This window comes from Trichechus manatus, unplaced genomic scaffold (genome assembly GCF_000243295.1).
Source record: "Trichechus manatus latirostris isolate Lorelei unplaced genomic scaffold, TriManLat1.0 scaffold00045, whole genome shotgun sequence".
Lineage (NCBI taxonomy): Eukaryota > Metazoa > Chordata > Mammalia > Sirenia > Trichechidae > Trichechus > Trichechus manatus.
In genome coordinates this window covers 3,501,999-3,521,995 of record NW_004443981.1, presented here as the reverse complement: position 1 = coordinate 3,521,995, position 19,997 = coordinate 3,501,999, and the positions used below count along the sequence as shown (strand labels likewise).

The window sequence follows — 19,997 nt, the reverse complement described above, 5'->3', positions numbered from 1 at the left end:
AAAAAAAAAAAAAAAAGTCAAGAAGTGAGAGGGTTGACATGCAATGGGGTTGTTAAACAGTGTCACAAAACAATATGTCTGCTGACTGTTTAATGAGAAACTATTTGTTCTGTAAACCTTTCCCTAAAGTACAATTAAAAAAAAAAATAAGAGGAAGATCCTCAATGAGATGGATTGACACAGTGACTGCAACAGTAGACTCAGACATAGCAATGATTGTGAGGATGGTGCAAGACCTGTTGAATATGGGGTTTCTGTGAATTGGAACTGACTCGACGGCACCTAACAACAATCATTGGTTTGAAATGTGTGCCCTATTTTTAGCCGCTCTTCCTACTAATCAATTAAAATCCTAAATTATAGTTGTTATTTTTAGGAAATATGAGTCCACTTTGTTAATTTCTACTTTGTACCAATTTTTTTTCCTCTCTTTTAGAAAATAAATTGGGATGATTTAGCTGCCAAAAAAGTGCCCGCACCATTTAAGCCAGTCATTCGAGATGAATTAGATGTGAGTAACTTTGCAGAAGAGTTCACAGAAATGGATCCCACCTATTCTCCCGCAGCCCTGCCCCAGAGCTCTGAGAGGCTGTTTCAGGTAATCTCCGAGAGTGTGCGTGCATACATTGGCCATATGTGCTTTGAAAGAAAGGATTACTTTTCCTCTATTGAAATTGTTTTTTGGCAGCATATAAGAAAAGAGTTCTTTAATCTTTTCACAATTATTAAATACAAAGATATTGCAAATTGTTACTGAAGCTTATGATTTGCTAAATAGCAAATATTGTTTATGGTTTATTGTTTATTTAAATAAGTGTTGATTTTGTACCACAAGTTTTAATTTTTCAGGCTTTTTTGGAAAATTCAGTACTTATTTATTTTACCTGTGTTCATATAAAATGTTCTTTAGTTAATAAAGTGTTATCTGATTCTTTATCTTCAGTATATAATCTTAACTGCTTTCCAGCTATTAAAAAAAAAATTAGAAAGGATTTTATTTTTAGGAAAGGATTTCTTATCAGGATGCCCTATTTTATCTCCATTTAAGATAAAATATTCCATCAAATGGCATCATGCCTTCACTTCTTTGATTCTTTTAAGTGTATCTGTAGAATGATCTTATCTGGCCACATTCTGTTTCACCGATGTCTGGCACAGGGCCAGGCTCATAGTAGATATTAGAGAAATGTTTGTTGAATGAACTAGTGAATGTTGTAGCTTGAACTGATCCATCATTATACCGCTCTTGGTTCAGCACATCATTCCACCAGTAGATGTTATTTCTTTTATAAACCTCAATTTTAAATTTAATTCTGCAAAGGTAAAATAAGAGTCAAATAATTGCTGAATTAAAAACTAATTGTAATGAAACTTGCTATTTTTCTAGTTTGAAAACTAGTTGCACTGGACCATTTTATTTAATAACTTAGCCATATCTTTTTTGAGAAGATAGCTGTGTTTATAAGCGAATTTTTATCAGCAGTGCTAAAGAATACAGCTATGAGTCAGATTTTGGGGGTGGAGTGGGGAGGAAGTATTTTTCTGCCTTTCATTTTTTAATTGGTTTGATTCTGCCAGCAGATGGCATTATCTCCTTCTGAAAAATATTTTCTATTGATTTCAAATGACCCTGCATTTTAAATTGCAAATACAATTAAATTAGATTGATCTCAACAAATATTCCAGTGTTTTCATTCTTTTTTCTTGATGTAAGGGAAAAAGAATATCATCACTGTCTAGTCTGTGCTGAACTGGGAGATGTCAAGTCTTTCTTCTCTACTTTTCTTTTTCTTTTTTAGGGCTATTCTTTTGTCGCCCCTTCTATTCTCTTCAAGCGTAATGCAGCCATCATAGATCCGCTTCAGTTTGACATGGGAGTTGAACGTCCTGGAGTGACAAATGTTGCCCGGAGTGCCATGATGAAGGTATACAGATGTGGTTCCTTTAATGACATAGTTTACATGAGTGTTTAAATGCCAACACTAATTAACATCCTCAGGTCTGTAGAGGTAAACTTAATAGACTTAACCATTCAACTAAAGTGCAGTTTAAAAAATGAATATATGGAAATAGCAATGTTTGCCCTGGAGTATTACCAACATGATTTGCATGAGCTCCTTTTTACAGAGATATGAAACTTCATATGTTTAATAAATGATATAGGTGAAAATTCAGATGAGCCAAAAGAAGATAAATTTTGGAGTATTATAAATTTATTCAAAAGATGAATTTTAGAGTATTCTAAATTTATTCAATTCATATTTACTAATATTGATAATTTTCGATGACTATACAATTTTATATTTTCCTAAGTAATGTGGTTTCTTAACAGGACTCTCCATTCTATCAACACTATGATCTGGATCTGAAGGACAAACCATTAGGAGAAGGAAGTTTTTCAATCTGTCGAAAGTGCATACACAAAAAAAGTAACCAAGCATTTGCAGTCAAAATAATCAGCAAAAGGTGTGACTATTTTTGGTGGTCTTTCTTGTGTATTCATGCTAGTCAATGAATTTTGTAAATGAAAATATTTATTTAAAAGGAAATCAAAAGTATATGTTAAAGCTTTTTACCTATGAATTTAGCCACTTGGCTCATCAGGTGACCATTATACTCGTAGCTGTAATAGTTGTTTTCTGATAAAGTAACCCATTTTAGGCCTAAGTCATGGCATGATCTGCTTTTGGGTTTATTAGGAGAAAACTTCATTGTGGCAGTGTTGTTTAATCAGACTTGCTTAGTGGTTTCAGCAGCTGTTGCCATGCCTGTTAGTTGTATATTTGAAATAGTTTTCTCTGAAATTTTTTAGCAAGCTCCTGGTAACTTTGAGAGCCAGCTAGTTCTGTGTTTTATTTATTTATTTTTTTTAATTGTAATTGATTATTACCACCATGATTGTATATTCTTATTACCAAATTGTCGGGCAAGTAGAACATCCATTTCTTCGTATGACTAGCTCTTTTCTGACTCAGATATAATAATTTTCTCCATAATAATGTGTTACTTGTTCTGGTGGGTAGAATGATTCATTACTTTCATAGAAACTGCATTCTGATATTTTGACACATATATTCTGAGTGCACTGTAAATGAAAACAGAATTAGCTTTGGGGCAATACTGACATAGACACTTACTTGAAGAGATATGTAGAGGCTAACTACTTCATCTTGCAGGATGGAAGCCAATACTCAGAAAGAAATCACAGCTCTGAAACTCTGTGAAGGACACCCCAATATAGTGAAGTTGCATGAAGTTTTTCATGATCAGGTATTACACTTTTATTCTGTGTGCCCTAATTCACATACAGGGTTCCCATATGATGTGGAAGAAGGACAGTGGGGCAAGCGCTTGACAGCACTGTGCTTATTGCCACATCAGCTGCTGCCTACCATCGCTTAATCCCTGCATGCCTCTCAGTACCCAGTATCAATATTCATTCAGCTTTCAACTTTCTTCCTAGAATGGAACTGAGAGTCTTAGACCTAATTCCTGCTAGCTAAAGAGCAACAAGCAGCAGAAAGGCAAGAATACTCATCTTTCACCTTCTTGTTCCAGGTGTCAAATTCTCCTCAGACCACAGGCCAGGTCACACTGCCCCCCACGGGAACCTAGCACAGAAGCATGAAACTTTGGATGTGGGGAGGATGCCTTTGTGTCAGGTCCTTGTCTCCTTCCCAGCCCCTCCCACTGCCACCTTCCATGGCAGAAATGCTCCATTACAGCTTTTTCCCCCTCAAGTCTCGATGAGATGACACAGTCCTGCTCATGGCAACATGCTAGGCACAAGGGCTAAAACCTAGCCTGGGTATGGTTTGCCCTGATTTTACCAGTGAAGAAATTGAGGTTCAGAAGAGTCATGAGACTTGTCCAAGGTTACACGGCAAGCTGGTAAAAATCTAATAGAGAGAACCTAGTCTTCAATTCTAGGCTCTCTTCATTGTGCTACTTGACCTAGGATAGCTGCAGCCTGGTTCTCTGCCACATTGAAATGTCCCAGAGTACTGTGACCAAGAATGATCTATCATGATGAAACCAGGTAGAAACAGCAGTAGCGTCATGATTACAATAAATGCTGCCATTTGTTATTGCATACCTTAGGTGATCCAGGTACCATACTAGACACTCTCCATGTATTATCTTATTCAATCCCTGTAGTAACCCTGAGGATCCCTGGTGGCATAATGGTTAAAAGCACTCAGCTGCTAACTGAAGAGTTGGCAGTTCAAACCCACCAGCTGCTCCACAGGAGAAAAGACCTGGTGATCTGTTCCCGTAAAGATTACACCCTAGGAAACCATATGGGACAGTTCTACTCTGTCCTGTAGGGTCACTATGAGTCAGAATCAGCTTGACAGCACACAACATAGTAACCCTATGAGGTAAGAAAATGGAACTCACAGAAGTAACAGTCTCCCAGCTTGTACATTGTGATGCTGGGATCTGAACCTAAGCAGTATAAATTCGGAGCCCGAGCTCTTAATGCCATTGTTCTACTGCCTTGAAAACAAAACCAAACCCACTGCTGTCAAGTGGATTCCAACTCATATATATCTACTGCTTTAAGGAGATAAAAATATGGTCTGGTTTTCACATCAGGAAAGTGAGCACCCAAAAATGACATCATCCTCTTTCTCTTTGGTTCTTAGTCAGAAAAGGAATGCCTATTGAAGCAAGGGCTCGGGGGTAGGGAGACTGCTCTGCCTGCTCCTCTGCCATCTCCTACCCCATCAAGCTACTCAGCTATAGTGGAGGTAGTGAGTCGAGTCCCCTATGCACTGGAGGTATTTAAGAAGAGACTGGATAAGATAATATAGAGGAAATTCACTTAACAATCAAGGAATAGGTGGGTGACCTTAGATATCCTGCTCTGTGCAGCTGTGCCCCTAGCTATATACCAAGACAACCTTTGATCTCTAACCTTCAGACTGATGTCAGGTCTCAGGAACTACATCTCCAATTTTTTATTTGTGTCGCAGGTTAGATTTATTATTATTATTAACTACTTTTATATTTAAGAGTTACTGGGATATAAATTGTCTCCTGATGTAATACTGTACATTCTAGTATAAATTATGATCACTCTAATATGAAGTTGTTGAAATACACCTTGGGCTGTTTTTTCTTTCTTTTTTTTTTTTTTTTTTGGAATGGTGACACGGTTGCTTAGATCATCCACATATCCATGCAGTCTTCAACTAATGGGTGAAATTGATTGAAGATAGATCTTTAGCTTTTGACTATGCAGTAGTACAGTTCATTTTGGGTACCGAGATTTGAGCTTTACATGCTCGTATTAATTTCCTATTGCTGGTGTAGCAAGTTACCCAGATTTAATGGCTTAAAACAGCACAAAGTTATTCTCTTACAGATCTGGAAGTCAGAATTCCTACTGGTCTAAAGTCAAGGTTTCAGCAGGACTACTTTCTTCTGGAGGCTCTAAGGGAGAATCCACGTACTTGCCCTTTTTAGCTTCGAAAGGCCACCGCATTTCTTGGCTTGTGAACCCTTCCACATATCACTCCAGCATCTGGCTTCCATAGTCACATCTCCTACTACTGACTCTCATCCTCCCGCCTCCCTTTGATAAGACCCTTCTGATTACATAGGACACACCTGGATAATCCAGGACACGCTTCCCATCTCAAGATCCATAAATCATATCTACAAAGGCCCTTTTGCCATGTAAGGTAACATTCACAGGTCTGGGAATTAGGATGTGGATATCTTGGAGGGGCCATTATTTGGCCTACCGTACATACATTTTCTTATTGTTCTCTACATTTTATTGGTGAGGATGCCAAAGTTCAGAGAGGCAAAGTAACATCCTCAAGGTCATAAGTAGCAGAATTTGCATTCAACTCCAGTTTTGACTCTAAGAAACCAGTTACCCTTGGGTCATTTCTGACTCATGGCAACTTCATGCGTGTCAGAGTAGAACTGTGCTCCACAGAGTTTTCAGTGGCTGATTTTTTGGAAGTAGATCACCCGGGCTTACTTTTGAAGTGCCTCTAGGTGGACTGGAACCTCCAACTTTTCAGTTCACAGCTGAGCGTGTTAAAACCGTTTACACCACCCAGGAACTCCTTGACTCTAAAACCTATACTTTAAACCACTGTAGATATTGCCCTCCACTTTTTTAAAGCTCACTGGCCAATGCCTGTAGCAGACCTTCAACCCTGACCTTTTGTATTTATTTGATGTAGAAACTCAAATTAGCTCGATCTTCAGTAGCCTGAGAGCAATTCTCTTATTAAAAGGGTTCACCCTTTATAATTTGTCCAGCATGTACAGCTTTTGCTAGTTCAAAGGAAGCATTTTACTTTGTTGAGTAACGTTGGTGCTGTAAAGCATAGCACTTAAATCTGAGTATTGTTTTGATATCTTTTTCTAAACCATTTGTGTTAATTTTAGAGTCGATATAAGTCCTTTCCTATTCAATAGCTGTTATGTTTATTTTCTTTATGGAAATGTATGCAAAGCATAATAAGTATATAACTTATAAAATAACTAACTTAGATAATGCCATTGAGATCAAAAGCAATTATAAAAATAATAATAATAATCACAGTGAATTATGGGTATTTACCATGAGTATTTAACAGGAAACCTGAAACTAATCTGTTGAGCCCTAACAAAAGGTTTCAAAATGTCATCAAACAATACCTTTTTTAAAAGGGAAATTTGCCATTAAATGGACCTCCCAAGGCCAGTTGCCCATAGTTAGTCACAATCGTCTGTATTAATTAAAGCAGACGATTTCACATTATTGTCAGCACTAGGTCACACTTGAAAAAGAAAGATGTGTAAATTTGATACAGAGAGTTGGAGTGGAACTAAAATGAAAGAATTAGTCAAGGAAAAGATATATAAAGATTTCATTGCAGTACTTGAAATTTTCAATTACCGAAATAGAATTCTAAAACAGCCGCATCGTCCTCCAGCTCTTTCCTCTAAAATACAAGGATTGCTTTTGATTATTTTAACAGGGGCTCATTTAAACTTACTGGTGGTAGAGAATCGTTTTCTGATAGAGAAATGTTGTTTATGTTAATAGATGTCTGCTCTTCGGGATTGCCTTCCACATTATTCTTTTTTTTTCTAGCTTCACACGTTTTTAGTAATGGAACTTCTGAACGGCGGAGAGCTGTTTGAACGCATTAAGAAAAAGAAACACTTCAGTGAGACCGAAGCCAGCTATATCATGCGGAAGCTTGTCTCAGCTGTAAGCCACATGCATGATGTAGGTGTGGTGCACAGAGATTTGAAACCTGAGGTATAAGATAACACTGTCTCTTATAGAGTCCAGTCTTAGCATCATTATTAAATATTCCTGAAATATGTGTGAAGTTTTTTTGTTATTTTGGTTTTTTCACTTTTAGGGCTTCCTACTATATAGATACTTGCAAATATCTTGTTTCTTGTATCTTTTTTCTTTTTCTATTTCAGTCTAAAATAAATTTGTCTCTTTTTTGCCAGCTGATCATCTTGAGGTTATATTTGTAATTGTGAGAGCCTTTTATGGAAGAAATACTTTATGCAACAGTTGTGGACTAAAAATAGTAATGGAAATTTTTGTAGCAGAAAATAATCCTTCTCAATATACCATTTTAGCGGATTTTTTAAAATGATATATTTTGAAATCTTATTTTTAACATTTCTGATCAAATTGATTAGCTCATGAATAAGGATGCATATAATTCTAAATATTTAAACATAAAGAATTTTCTTGGTTTAATTAGTTATGCCATCTTTACATGTGCTTTGCTATGTACATGTACTTTAATATGTATTGAACTGTGTAGCATGCAGAAGTAGCAGCTTCTTTTATCTTTCTTCTTTTGAAAGGTTAATAAAGAAGGTTCTAAATCTAAAATGATCTCTTTTTTTGTATCAAAAATGCAAAAATTTCTCCCTTTTAGAAAACCAGCAAATAATAATGAAAATTAAAAACCAGGAACCAACAATTTATAAAATGATAATAGTGAATCATCCTTTACTATATGCAAAATTATACATATTTTCTCCCCAAAATAGAACTTCATTTTAATTACCATGTGATTATAATACATTTTCAAGTACAGTTAAGAGGATGGTTTACTTGATGTTTATTCCTTGTGTGCTACACCGCAAAAGGACTTTTCTCTAAAGCACCATTTTTGCCTGTTATTTAAGTATCTTGACTTATTAGAAGAAGATGTTTTAAAAATGGAATTCTTTGCATTTAAATATAATTGATTTATTCTTTTAAAGCATTTAAACTTATGCCTATGTAATTTCTATTATGGTTGTTCATATTACTTGCAACTAATCAAAAGTGAATTGTCTTATGAACTTGCAGCTCTGATAGCTGCCCCTCTGCTTCCTCCAGCAGAGTTCTCACTCGCCTACCTAACGCCCACTGAAAATGTGGTGCTCTGTATATTGGAGACTAGCTGTCTATTTTTAAATGTGAAAGCACACCACTTAAATGTTTTCTCGATAGACGAGGAAGAAGCATGTAATTTTTTTAATTGAAAAGATCTGTCCCATGACTGTACAGAATTCATTTTCACATGTTTTAGTCTTTGATAACTGGCCATCTGTCATCTCATGAGTTTCAAATGATACAACTGCCTCTCCAGCAAAATTTACATTTCTGCTCCTACTTTACCAACCAAAAGGCAATTATGTAGCTTAATTCTTCTTATTTGTGAGAAAGCTGTTCTTCTAAATAATCATTTGAAGTAAAGCAGAATCATCACATTATTTAAAACATTCTACTATAAGTTTTAGTCCTAAATCAAACCTTCATTTGGAGAAATGAAAATGTACCTTTGCATTAACATTTTCATAATAAAATAGCTTTCACTTTGACTTTTAAATGGCAGAGTACATTATTCCCAAATGAAAAGTTTAGTCTCTTTCCCACTGATGTAGCATTTTAAGATTTGATCATGTATCTTTTGGTAGATATTTATGTGGTATTCATTTCCTCATAGACAAAATCCTAAATTCTAGGTGAAATTCAGATAAAAATTGCTCATTCATCAGTACAGTTAGCAGTTATTAAGCATGTGGTCAGTACAAAAGTGTAGTATAAAGCCTTAGCAATCTAGAAGCTTGGGTGGGTGAATGATTCAAAATAATAATGTTTTCTGAATAATTGAGGGGTAATATCTTTAAGCGTCAAAAAATGTTTAATTGTTAACTCTTTTGGAGGAAATATTTCTGAAATGTAGTACATATGTCCATGTCTTCTTTAACAGACTATAGTAGATATTATGTAATGATTTTTTTACTTTATTTAATAAACAAATATTTACCAAGCACCTACTATAGGACTGTTTCTGTGCCAGGCCTTGGGAATACAGTCATAAATAATGTAAACATAGCGCTGCCCTCACGAAGTTAGGGTCTAATGGGTGATGAAGGTGTTAAACTAATGAAACAAAAGTGATAAGTGCCAGAAAGGAAAAGTAAATAGTGCTAGGAGAAAATATAAGAAGATCTAACATTAGTTTGGTGGGATGCTTAGAGTAGTATCTTTAAATAAGGTGTAGGTGTACATGAGCCAAGTTGGAAGGGAGGTTGGTTGGGGAAATAGAAACCAAATTCAAGCAGAGGGAAAAGCATAGACAAAGGGCCTGGCATTAAAAGCAGAAAATGCAGAACAGAATTTCAAATTCTCATGGACTCTTGACTTTCTGGAGCCATGGAGGGTGGGTGAACCGCTGAAACTGTTGCCCTGAGAGAATCTTTAAACCTTAAACCAAAACTATCCCCTGAAGTCGTCTTAAAACCGAACAATAGTTTAGCTTAACTAGTAAAAAAGGTCTGCCTTGAGCACTGTGCTCTTTTAAGAACTATCTATATGGGATCAAACTGATAACAAGCAACTCAGAAGATTAGCTAGGAACCTCAGAGGGCAGTGAGTTTGTGTTAACGAAGGAGGAACAACTCAAAAAAGGAGAGTGAGAATAGTTGCACAACTCAAAGAATGTAATCAGTGTCACTAAATTGTATGTGAAAACTGTTGAATTGATATGTTTTGCTGTGTATGTTCTCAACAACAAAATAAATAAAATTTAGGAAATAAAAAAGGGGTCTGACATCAGATGAGGCATGGAGCAGTTGAAAAATGTTTCCTATGACGTTGTAACATTGGAGCAATACAAAAAAAGTTAACACAGAGAACAACAGTACACAGACATCCACCTCCCAGATCCTCACCATCAGACCTTTCTCTGCGTAAATCAAAATATCAGTCTGCAGATAAATAATGTTACATAAATGGGATCACCAGATTTTGTGACATTTTAACGAGCAGCATAATTTAAGTATTTGTATCTTGCAGAATTTATTGTTCACTGATGAAAACGACAATTTGGAAATTAAAGTCATTGACTTTGGGTTTGCACACTTAAAGCCACCTGATAACCAGCCTCTTAAGACGCCATGCTTCACCCTTCATTATGCTGCCCCCGAGCTCTTGAATCACAGCGGTTATGATGAGTCCTGTGACCTCTGGAGCCTGGGTGTCATTCTGGTGAGTTCCTTTCAGCAGAGCCATTCAACCTAGTCAGTTATTTGCTGTTATTTGCTGTCCTGTGTGCTTATCTCTCCATGCTGGTTTCCTTAAACCTATAAAAAAATTGGTGGATTGATTTCTTTTCTGTACAGCCAACTAAAGGCCTAATGGAAGAATATTTTCCTGTCTTAAAAGTTACATTGGAGAAAATGTAAGAATTTCTGTTTTGGTTTATTTTGTCAATATTTAAGGCAGCTATATTTTATGTAAATAAAAGAGTTATATGTTGTTTTCTTAAGAGAAACTATAGTATATGTTCAAAAGATGTGCATATTATACTGAGTATAACATGAAAATAGTAAAGTGACTCATTAATAGAAAAACATTTTTAAAAAACTATTCTGTGAAGGTTTCTGGCTAAAAATGTAAATCATCAAATTAATAGAGAAAATTAGAAATATTTATAATAACTTATTGAGGTAAAAATCATAGTGAGCATGCTTTTCACAAAATGTCCCTGGCTGCCATGGTCAAAAACAGAACATTTAATCTGGAAGAATCCAGGATACATGTTTGTTTATTTATTTTTTTCTGAAAATATACTTTTACTTTTTCTGCATGTAATTTGTAATGCATGATCTTAGGGAAGACATTTCAGACAATACAGAAAGATCTAAGAAAGACTTATAGTCTTAACCACACTAAGATGGTATTTGTGCACATGCTCACTCCCTCCCCTTCCCCATCATCTATATGTATCTATGCTTTTTATCTTCCTACAGATTATTCCTCACGTATATGTATTTGGGTTTTTTAAACAGACGGTATTATACTGTACAGGTATTTAACCATTTTCTGAATAATGGGGAGTTAGCTCTTTTTTTGTTGTTATTTTTTGTTTTTCACTAATTATAAACTACACAACTGAATATTTTTTATATATGTGTTTGCATTTGTCTCATTATTTCTTTAAGATAGATCCCTAGGAGAAGGGTATGCACATCTTTTATCTTGACACATATACCTAGATTTTCTTCTAGAATGTTATACCAGGTCATGTTTTCATCAAATATATGCAAATACATTGGATACTATTCAGTGATTATGTTGATGGTCCAAAATTATATCCCACTGCTGTTAAAATTTGCATACATTTCCTTGGTGAATGTTCAAGGTGAACATCGTTAGATGTTTTTGGACATTTGTATTCTCTCTTTCATGAATTGCTGTTTGTGAGCTTTGCCCATTTTCCTATAGGGTTGTTATTCTTTTTCTTATGAATTTTAAAGTCCTATTATTTTACTCATAGCGACCCTATAGGACAGAGTACAGCTGCCCCGTAGAGTTTCCAAGGAGCACCTGGTGGATTCAAACTGCCGACCTTTTGGTTAACAGCTGTAGCTCTTAACCACTGCACCACCAGGGTTTCCATTATTTTCATCCTTTGCCAGGGATATTATAAATGTTTTTCCTGGTTTGTCACTTGTTCGAAAATTTTGCTTATATGGGGTTTTGCTTTTGCTTTTAGAGAGGTTTAAATGGAGAAGTTTTGTTTTGTTTTAATGTAGTAATAAGATATGTCAGTTCTTTCCTTTCTGGACCTGGCCTACCCCCAACCCAAGATTATAAAAATATGCTCCCAAATTTCGTTCTAAAATTATTCTGTTTATTGTTATACTTAAATCATATTCCATCTGGGATTTATTTCAGTGTCAGGCTACCTCCCCAAGGGCAAGCCTGTTGTCCCTGCAGAATGGCACTTCTTTTATTTTAAAGCTTCATATGGATTTCATTTCAGCAACTTTAAGTCAAGGTTTATATAATTTTTAAACTGAACTTCCATATTTATGAATAATATCATTTTAAATAAAAATTTTTTTTAAAAAACTGACTTCTGTAGGTTGGAGCGTTCTAAGGACTTAACGTTGATGACATTTTCATTAGTAGCACTGTCCTAAATAGTTAGTCTAAATAAAAAAGTCATTTATTTTTAGTAGTAATATAATATTACTCATTTTGAAAGAGATCTCTCTTTAAATATAGGCCAATTATGACCATCACGCTCTTCAAGTTTTTACAAGGCAGTCTTAGGCTTGCAGACGTGTATTTTAGAAACTACAGATGCCACATCTAGGGAAGTAACTCTGTGTAATGGCATGGTTAGAAGCAGTGCTTCCCTCTTGATCTAACTAACAGCCAGAGTTTTTAGAAAAACTGGGGACAGAAAACAGGTTAAATGATGCCACAGAAGTTCAGTCAGCAATATCCAGACTGTGAGGAAATTCTAAAGGAAAAACAACCCAATTTTTCCAGCAAATAAATTCTTAGGGCAAAATGGTGTGGGAAGTGTTTAAAAGACACTTAAGAGACAATTTGTTTGCATCCTGTTTGAATTCTGATTCAAACTGATTTTTACAGACATTATTACAGTATATATATGGTGCATAACCACTCTTGGGGAAATTGGAACATTGGTCGGATATTGCATGATGTTAAGGAATCATTGCTAATTTCTTAGATGTGATAATGGTGTTGTGGTTAATGGTTTATAAAAGTCCTTGCCTTTTAGAGATACATAATAAAATGGCTACAGATTAAAAAACAAAACAAAATTAACAACCGCACTAAACTACCCTCCCAAAAAAGAACGTATTCCAAATTTCTCCACCTAAGTGAATGCGTATTTCCAGAGGATTTAGGTACAAAGCCTGAATTATCCATAGTAAGTATGACATTGATTTGTGGCTCTTTACATGTTTTACCTAATAAATATGGATGTGGATATTTTAATATGAAAATATATTGTCCGCATTGAGTAAAAGTAAATACTCCAGGAAGATGCAGCATGTTGTATCATGTGCCTTGAATTACAATCCTTAAATTCCCGCCTTCTCACAGTCTCATGCCTCTTCCCCACCCCCCACCCCCCCACTCACCCCATCCCTGCCCATTATACTCCACGGGTATGCATTCCGTGTCTGAAAAATGCAGGACTTGAATTAAAATAGAGTTGACACACTATCTAGAAAATAAGACATATACCCATGGAGTGGCATGTAATTCCATTTAAAACATGTTTTCTCCAAGCGTTTTATTCTGGAGACTGTAGTTTTTCACTTTTTTCCCAGATTTTTATTTTGAAAATGTTGGAACCTAGAGAAAATTTGAGAGAATAATACTGTAACCATCTGTACACCCAACCTAGAGTTACCGTTCAGATTGCCTTCTGGACCTCCTGGGGTTGATTCTGAGTGTGCCATTCCCATCATACAGTGGATTGCTGCACCTGCCTGATTTATGAATCAGTGATCTGCTGATGCCAGCTTATGGTGGACTGCTCTTAGTATCACTTGTTTAGGTGCTCACAGTCCTCAAGGACAGTGCTCCAAGGACAGCTGTTTTTCTTCAAGTCTGCTCTGCGGCTCTCCTGTTAGACTTCTTGAGCCCAGCATCCTTATCCTTCAGATACGTCTGATGTAATCAGATCTACTGCATCCTTTGGCCGAACTAGCAGGACAGCTTGTAGGGCAGCTTGGATCTGCAGCAGAGCCCTCTCTACTCTTGTCACATGAAACCAATAGCCTTCCAAGTCACTCAGTAAATGAGTTGGGCAGTATTATCAAGTGTGACCTGTGCTGCCTCCAAAATCCAAAGAGGCCCACTAAGTGCTGTGCCTCTGCCTCAGTGGTACCAGGCTCAGTGTTTGTCTTTAGAGGGGAATGTCTCAGTATGCACCTGACCACTGGAGCCCTGAAAACTTTACCAGTATGATAGTCCACTGAACCTGGGTGCAGTTTATCTCCCACCCTCTGACATACATGTGGCATGTAGAGTATCTAGGATACCTGCCAGTTCCTGCTCACTAGGTCTAATTTAATGAAGATATCAGTATAGAGAACCAGCATGGTGTTCTTCAGATTGTCAAGATGATCAAGGTCCTGCAGACTCTATTATAATGCAGAGCAGAATAGTTAACATAGCCCTGGGCAAGACCGTGAATGCTGTCCTTGCCATGTAAAGACTTCCTGCTTTGGTCCTTCCTGTTGATGGAAATCAAGAAGAATACATTGTCCAGATTAATAGGTGCTTATCAGCGCCAGCAGCTATATTGACTTGTACCACATCCAGCAGGGCAGCTGCATTTGGGACTTCCAGCTGATTGGGTGGTGGTAGCCCTCCATCATTCACCACAATCCATCTGGTTTTGGCAGAGGCCTAACAGGTGAATTGAACGGGGATATGACAAGTGTAGGAGGGTACCTACTGCCTCTATATCCTTCAACTCTTGTGGCATGAATCTGAGATGAGGTCTTCTGTTTTACAGTCTTGGCCAGGAATAGTTTCATGGGCTTCCACTTGGCACTGCGTCCCATAATGACTCTTACTCCACAAGTCAGGGAGGGAATCAGTGTGAGGGCTGCGACAGTGCTAAGAATATCTTTCCCAATCATATCATCGTGGTGGGTCTACAGACCAGTTAGACCACTGCAAGATGGACTTTAGCCAAAACTCCATTTACCACCTGGGTAATTAAGTCCCACTCCCACTAGAGGACCATGGGAGTGTTTTGGGTCCCCTGGTGTCAGTGCTTGGACCTTGAACAGGTCTCACTAAGCCAGGGCTTTCCCCTCCCCCAGTACACCCTGGCAAATGGCCACAGGTTCCTTTGTGGAAAGGTTAGGGAAACGTTTATATACTTGCTGTAGCATTGTAAGGCCTTTCTTCAGAGACCTGTCCTCCCATTTATCAAGAATGGTGGGTCTGTGAACTGACTTAGATCTAGAAACTGGGTCGGAGGCTGATTTTCCTTTTCCGTGGCAGATGTCACCCTTCTGTTTATTAGGGGAAATATTATGCAAGTCTAGCAACACTAGTTAGCTGTCCCTTTCTCTTGCCTCCGTGAACACCATGAGCTGTTAGCCATAGCCACAGATCACTCTAAGTCAAGGCCCAGCCTTGCTGCATTGCCCCTGATAGTTAAGTGATGCCCGCTGGGCTCTGCTGTGCCCTAATCCCATCATCTCATTGATGGTGGAGAGCTTGGTTCCATGACATCCTCTTCCACCAGCACCTGGCCACAGTGAACATCCATCATGGGACTCCTGAGAGATCTATTCCTCCCCTCACCAGGGTGCCCCTTCCTGCCTCCGTGAAGGGAGTGTGCCCTGGGCCTCCCAGAGAGCAGTGGCACGTGGTGAGTTCTCGGGTCTTACGTGGTACATCTCTTCTAACAGTCTCTCTTTTCTAAATCTTTTGACTTCTTCCTCAATCCTATGCCAAGGAAGTTCCAGCATCTCAACTAATTTACCCTAAGCCATTGTGTCCAAGCTGTGAGGAGCCATCCCAGCAGCCCCTGGCATTGGCATCAGGTGTCCCTGCTGGAATGCTGAATTTCGAGTCCATGACAATGATTTCTTACCCATCAGGCCTCATGTTACGCATCCCCACCCCCACCCACACCCCGAGGTCCACTCTCACATGTCCCCAGATCCCTGTTGGTACATTTTAGCCAGATCCTGCAGTTCCTTAGCATGTACGCCATTCCCCATTCCCTCCATCCCTTCTCAAGGATTGCGCTCCTTAATTTTGTAATTGCAAATAAACTTTTGCTTCAGACTCTGGGGAACCCAGGCTAAGATAGTTGGTGTCAGCAGTGGCCCAGAAAGCAGACCAAAAAAGGAAGGGGTTTTGAAGTTAGATTACTCACTATTCTGACACTCCACCTTCCATCCAGAAGGGTCCCTTTTGCAGTCTGACCAGAGAAAAGAGGAGGGGGGGAAACAGCAGAGGGAGGCAGGGATGGAGGGAGGATTACTGAGCAGGCCAGCTAGTTACCAAGTACACTGATTGCCAGATCCTCTAGGACCATCTTCCACCAGCTTGTGTGGCCTCCTAGTCTCAGGTTAGCCTGAGGGAATCAGGGGAAAGAAGTTAGCCACTGACTCCTAGCTCCCTTTATAAGAGGTTTGCCCAGAGTCAGTTCCCCTGCACTCCTGGCTTATGTATGTGTGGGTGCAAAAGGCACCCAGGATATCCCTCACCTCCATGGCAGCCAGAGAACCCGAGAGCAGGTCGCAAGACACCTGCAGAGTGGCCATGAGGCAGGCATGAGGTGAGGCCCTGTCGGCCTCGGGAAGAAGGTGGATCCTTCTCAGAGTAGATTCTGCTCTTGATAGCAGGGCCCCAGAAACAGGTGAGATAAGAGGATGTGAAGTGGTGCTTCAGAGGTGTCTGGATCAAACGGACTAATAAGCTGTGGTGCAGACAAATGGTGCAGTGCCATACAATAATAGACAAGAGTGGAAAACTGCCATTGCAGCAGCAAAGATGAACCCCACAAACGACACTGACTGAGTAAGAGAAGCCAGACAATAGATGCTGTAAGCTTCCGTTCATATAAAGTTCACCAACAGGCAAAACCGTGGTATTGGAAGTCAGGAAAAAGGCAGCATCCGGGGCATGGAGGAACTGTGGATGTTGGGAGTGTTCTGTTTGTTATGGATACTGGGTTACAGATGTGTCTACTTTGTGATAAATCATTATTTGATACTTTTCTATGTGCATGTTATACCTGAATCAAAGTTTATTTTTAAAAAATCAGTCTGAAAAAGAAAAGAGGAGCAGGGAGAAGAAAATAAAAGAACTGTGTCCTTAGAAGCGTAAGGGTATATCAGGAGGACTCAGAGTACTTCACCATCTACAAAGAGTCCTAAAAAAACAAAGTGAGAAAGGTTGTGGACATACCGACCAGGGAATGAATATTAAGATGATCTTGTTAAATTTCTGGAACGTCACGACTTTCTGTCTAAGGGTTAGTGAAACAAGCATTGGTTTCCTGTCGCACACACAGAGTTTAGACTGGACTCACACTGCAGTACAGCTTAAAAAAAAAAAAACAAAAAACTGCTGCGTCGCGTCTATTCCAACTCACAGTGACCCTGTAGGACAGAGTAGAACTGCCCCATAGAGTTTCCAAGGAGCACCTGGTGGATTTGAACTGCTGACCTTTTGGTTAGCAGCCATAGCACTTGACCACTATACCACCAGGCTTAGGCAGCAATTAACAAGCCTTTCTGTGTCCCAAGTTTCTTTCTGGGAGAATGGAAGTAATAATAGTACCTACCTCCTGGGGTTGTTTGGAGGATTAAATCAATTAATATACATAAAGTGCTTAAACAGCTAGCACAAAGTAAGCTGTTGATAAATATTAGCTCTTTATTACTACCAGCACCACCACTAGTAAGTACCTCTTTCTGGCTGGATATTGGGCATGTTACTAACTTGAACTGATACTCAGTTTTCTGGTCTGTAGACTGGTGATTATATTATGTCACTCACAGGCTTCTGAGAAAAATAAAATAAAAATGAGGATAATGACAAACAGATTAAGAAGGCTTAAATAAAGTAAAAATTTTAGAGTGTTTAACCATGGTTATGTGTCCTGGGGAGAAGATGTATGGAATCGGATAGAAAAAATTGTTAGTAAGGGGTTTTACTGCCTTTCAATTTTCTGTTAATATTATGTCATTTTTTTCTGAAGCAGCTAGATTATCTTTTTTGTTCTTCTTGCTCCGCATATAGCTATAAAAATATTCTTAAACCTTGATATCATAATCAGCTGTGCCACTTTGTTTATGTTTGGTTTTTAAAATGTGTTGATTGCTTCATTAATAGAAGTCAAATAATCTGTTAAACTCAATAATCCTGGTTGTAACATTTGGTAAATTATACCAGCTAAATTTGTAATAAGATTATTAGAGTGACTCTGGAAGTTGGCAGTCATTCTGGTTGTGACTCTTTTTCCTGACAGTACACAATGCTGTCAGGCCAGGTCCCATTCCAGTCTCATGACAAAAGTGTGACATGTACCAGCGCAGTAGAAATCATGAAGAAAATTAAAAAGGGAGATTTCTCCTTTGAAGGAGAAGCTTGGAAGAATGTGTCCCAAGAGGCTAAAGATCTGATTCAAGGTAAGACTCCAAGGACATTTTACATTTTATATGACGTAGTGATTGAAGTGGAATCACACCCAGTACACGTGTATTTCTTAATTACCCAGGGAATTCATGTGTGCTCAGAAAGGTTTCCAGGGTACTTTTCCTTCAGCCTTATTTTCTTCGTACTGGAACATGTTCCCTTCTTAATTTTATCTACATTTACAGCACTGGCATCTCAAATCCAACACATCCAAAACCAGCCTATACTTTGTTACTGTCCTTTCCCGCAAGCGTGTTCTTCCTCCTGTTTCCCCTCATTTGGACATTGGCACAGCCAAGAAGCTGGATGTTGAAACAGAGCCTGGATGTCATCCTAGATGTCCGCACTCTCCTCATCTTCCTTGACCATCACTAAGTCCTGCAGACTGGGCATCCTTAGTATCCCTCTACCTATCACCTCCTCCCCATTCACATGGCTGCTGTCTTGGTTCTTGTCATCATTTCTCTCTTAAAATCCTGCAGTCCTTTCAGCTTGTCTCACTTCTTCTGGCTTTACCTGTCCTTCCTACACTCGATGGGCAGAGTGACCTTTCCAATATCCAAATGTGGTCATGCCTCTTTACTGTTAAAAATCCTTTGGAGTCCAGAAGAACTGGATGGTGCCTGGCTACATCAATAACTGCCGTGACAGGGAACACAACAGAGTCCCTGATGGAGCAGGAGAAAAGTGGGGTGCAGAACTCAAATTCTAGCAAAAAGATCAGACTTAATGGTCTGACTGAGACTGGAGGAACCCCAGAAAGCATGGCCCCAAGACTCTCTGTTAAGCTAGCACTAAAATCATTCCCAAGGCCAACTCTTCAGACAAAGATTAGACTGGACTGTGGGACATAAAATACTTGTGAAGAGTGTGCTTCTTAGCTGAAGTAGATACATGAGACTAAATAGGCAGCTCCTGTCTGGAGGTAAGATGAGAAGGCAGAGAGGGTCAGGAGCTGGTTGAATGGACATGGGAAATCCTGCGTAGAAAGGAGGAAGGTGCTGTCACAGTATAGGGAGAGTGATTAGGGTCACATAACAATGTATGTATAAATTTTTGTATGAGAGACTAACTTGAATTGTAAACTTTCACTTAAAGTACAACAATAAAATAAAATTTCAGAAATTAAAAAAAAAAATCCTTTGGAGAATCTCTGTTAGCTTCAGGCCAAACTCCTTAGTGTAGCATTCAAAATCCAAAGCCCTTCATGACTTGGCCCCTGCCTACCTCTGCTTCCTTATCACCCTAGCTCTGCCACAGCAGAATTCTGGAATTCCACAAACATGCCATGCCTTACACATGCTCTTCTTTTTTTTCATTGTACCTCAGGTGAAGGCTTACAGAACAAATAGTTTCTCATGAAACAGTAGTACACGTATTGTTTTATGACACTGGTTAACAACCCCACAACATGTCAACCCTCTATCTTCTCAACCTTTTTTTTTTTTTTGGTGGAAATATACATAGCCAAAGGTACACCATTTCAAAAATTTCTACACGCACAGTCAGT

At 38.4% G+C, this 19,997-nt stretch overlaps 1 protein-coding gene across 6 annotated transcripts in view; it reads left to right on the top strand.

Annotated features, from left to right (window-relative positions):
- RPS6KA5 (ribosomal protein S6 kinase A5) overlaps nt 1-19,997 on the top strand; it is a 184,952-nt gene that overhangs the window by 156,405 nt on the left and 8,550 nt on the right. For 5 of the 6 annotated variants that reach the window (XR_002824163.1, XM_004376663.3, XM_023731700.1 and 2 more), the window contains 7 exons: nt 437-598; nt 1,800-1,925; nt 2,333-2,466; nt 3,177-3,270; nt 7,106-7,276; nt 10,337-10,528; nt 18,321-18,480. Coding sequence is in view for 5 of the 6 variants with exons in the window: in XM_004376663.3 (XP_004376720.1) it covers nt 437-598; nt 1,800-1,925; nt 2,333-2,466; nt 3,177-3,270; nt 7,106-7,276; nt 10,337-10,528; nt 18,321-18,480 (1,039 nt within the window). In the remaining variant the exon portion in view is untranslated. The remainder of the gene's footprint in view (nt 1-436; nt 599-1,799; nt 1,926-2,332; nt 2,467-3,176; nt 3,271-7,105; nt 7,277-10,336; nt 10,529-18,320; nt 18,481-19,997) is intronic. The other variant, XM_023731699.1, reaches the window with a different exon arrangement.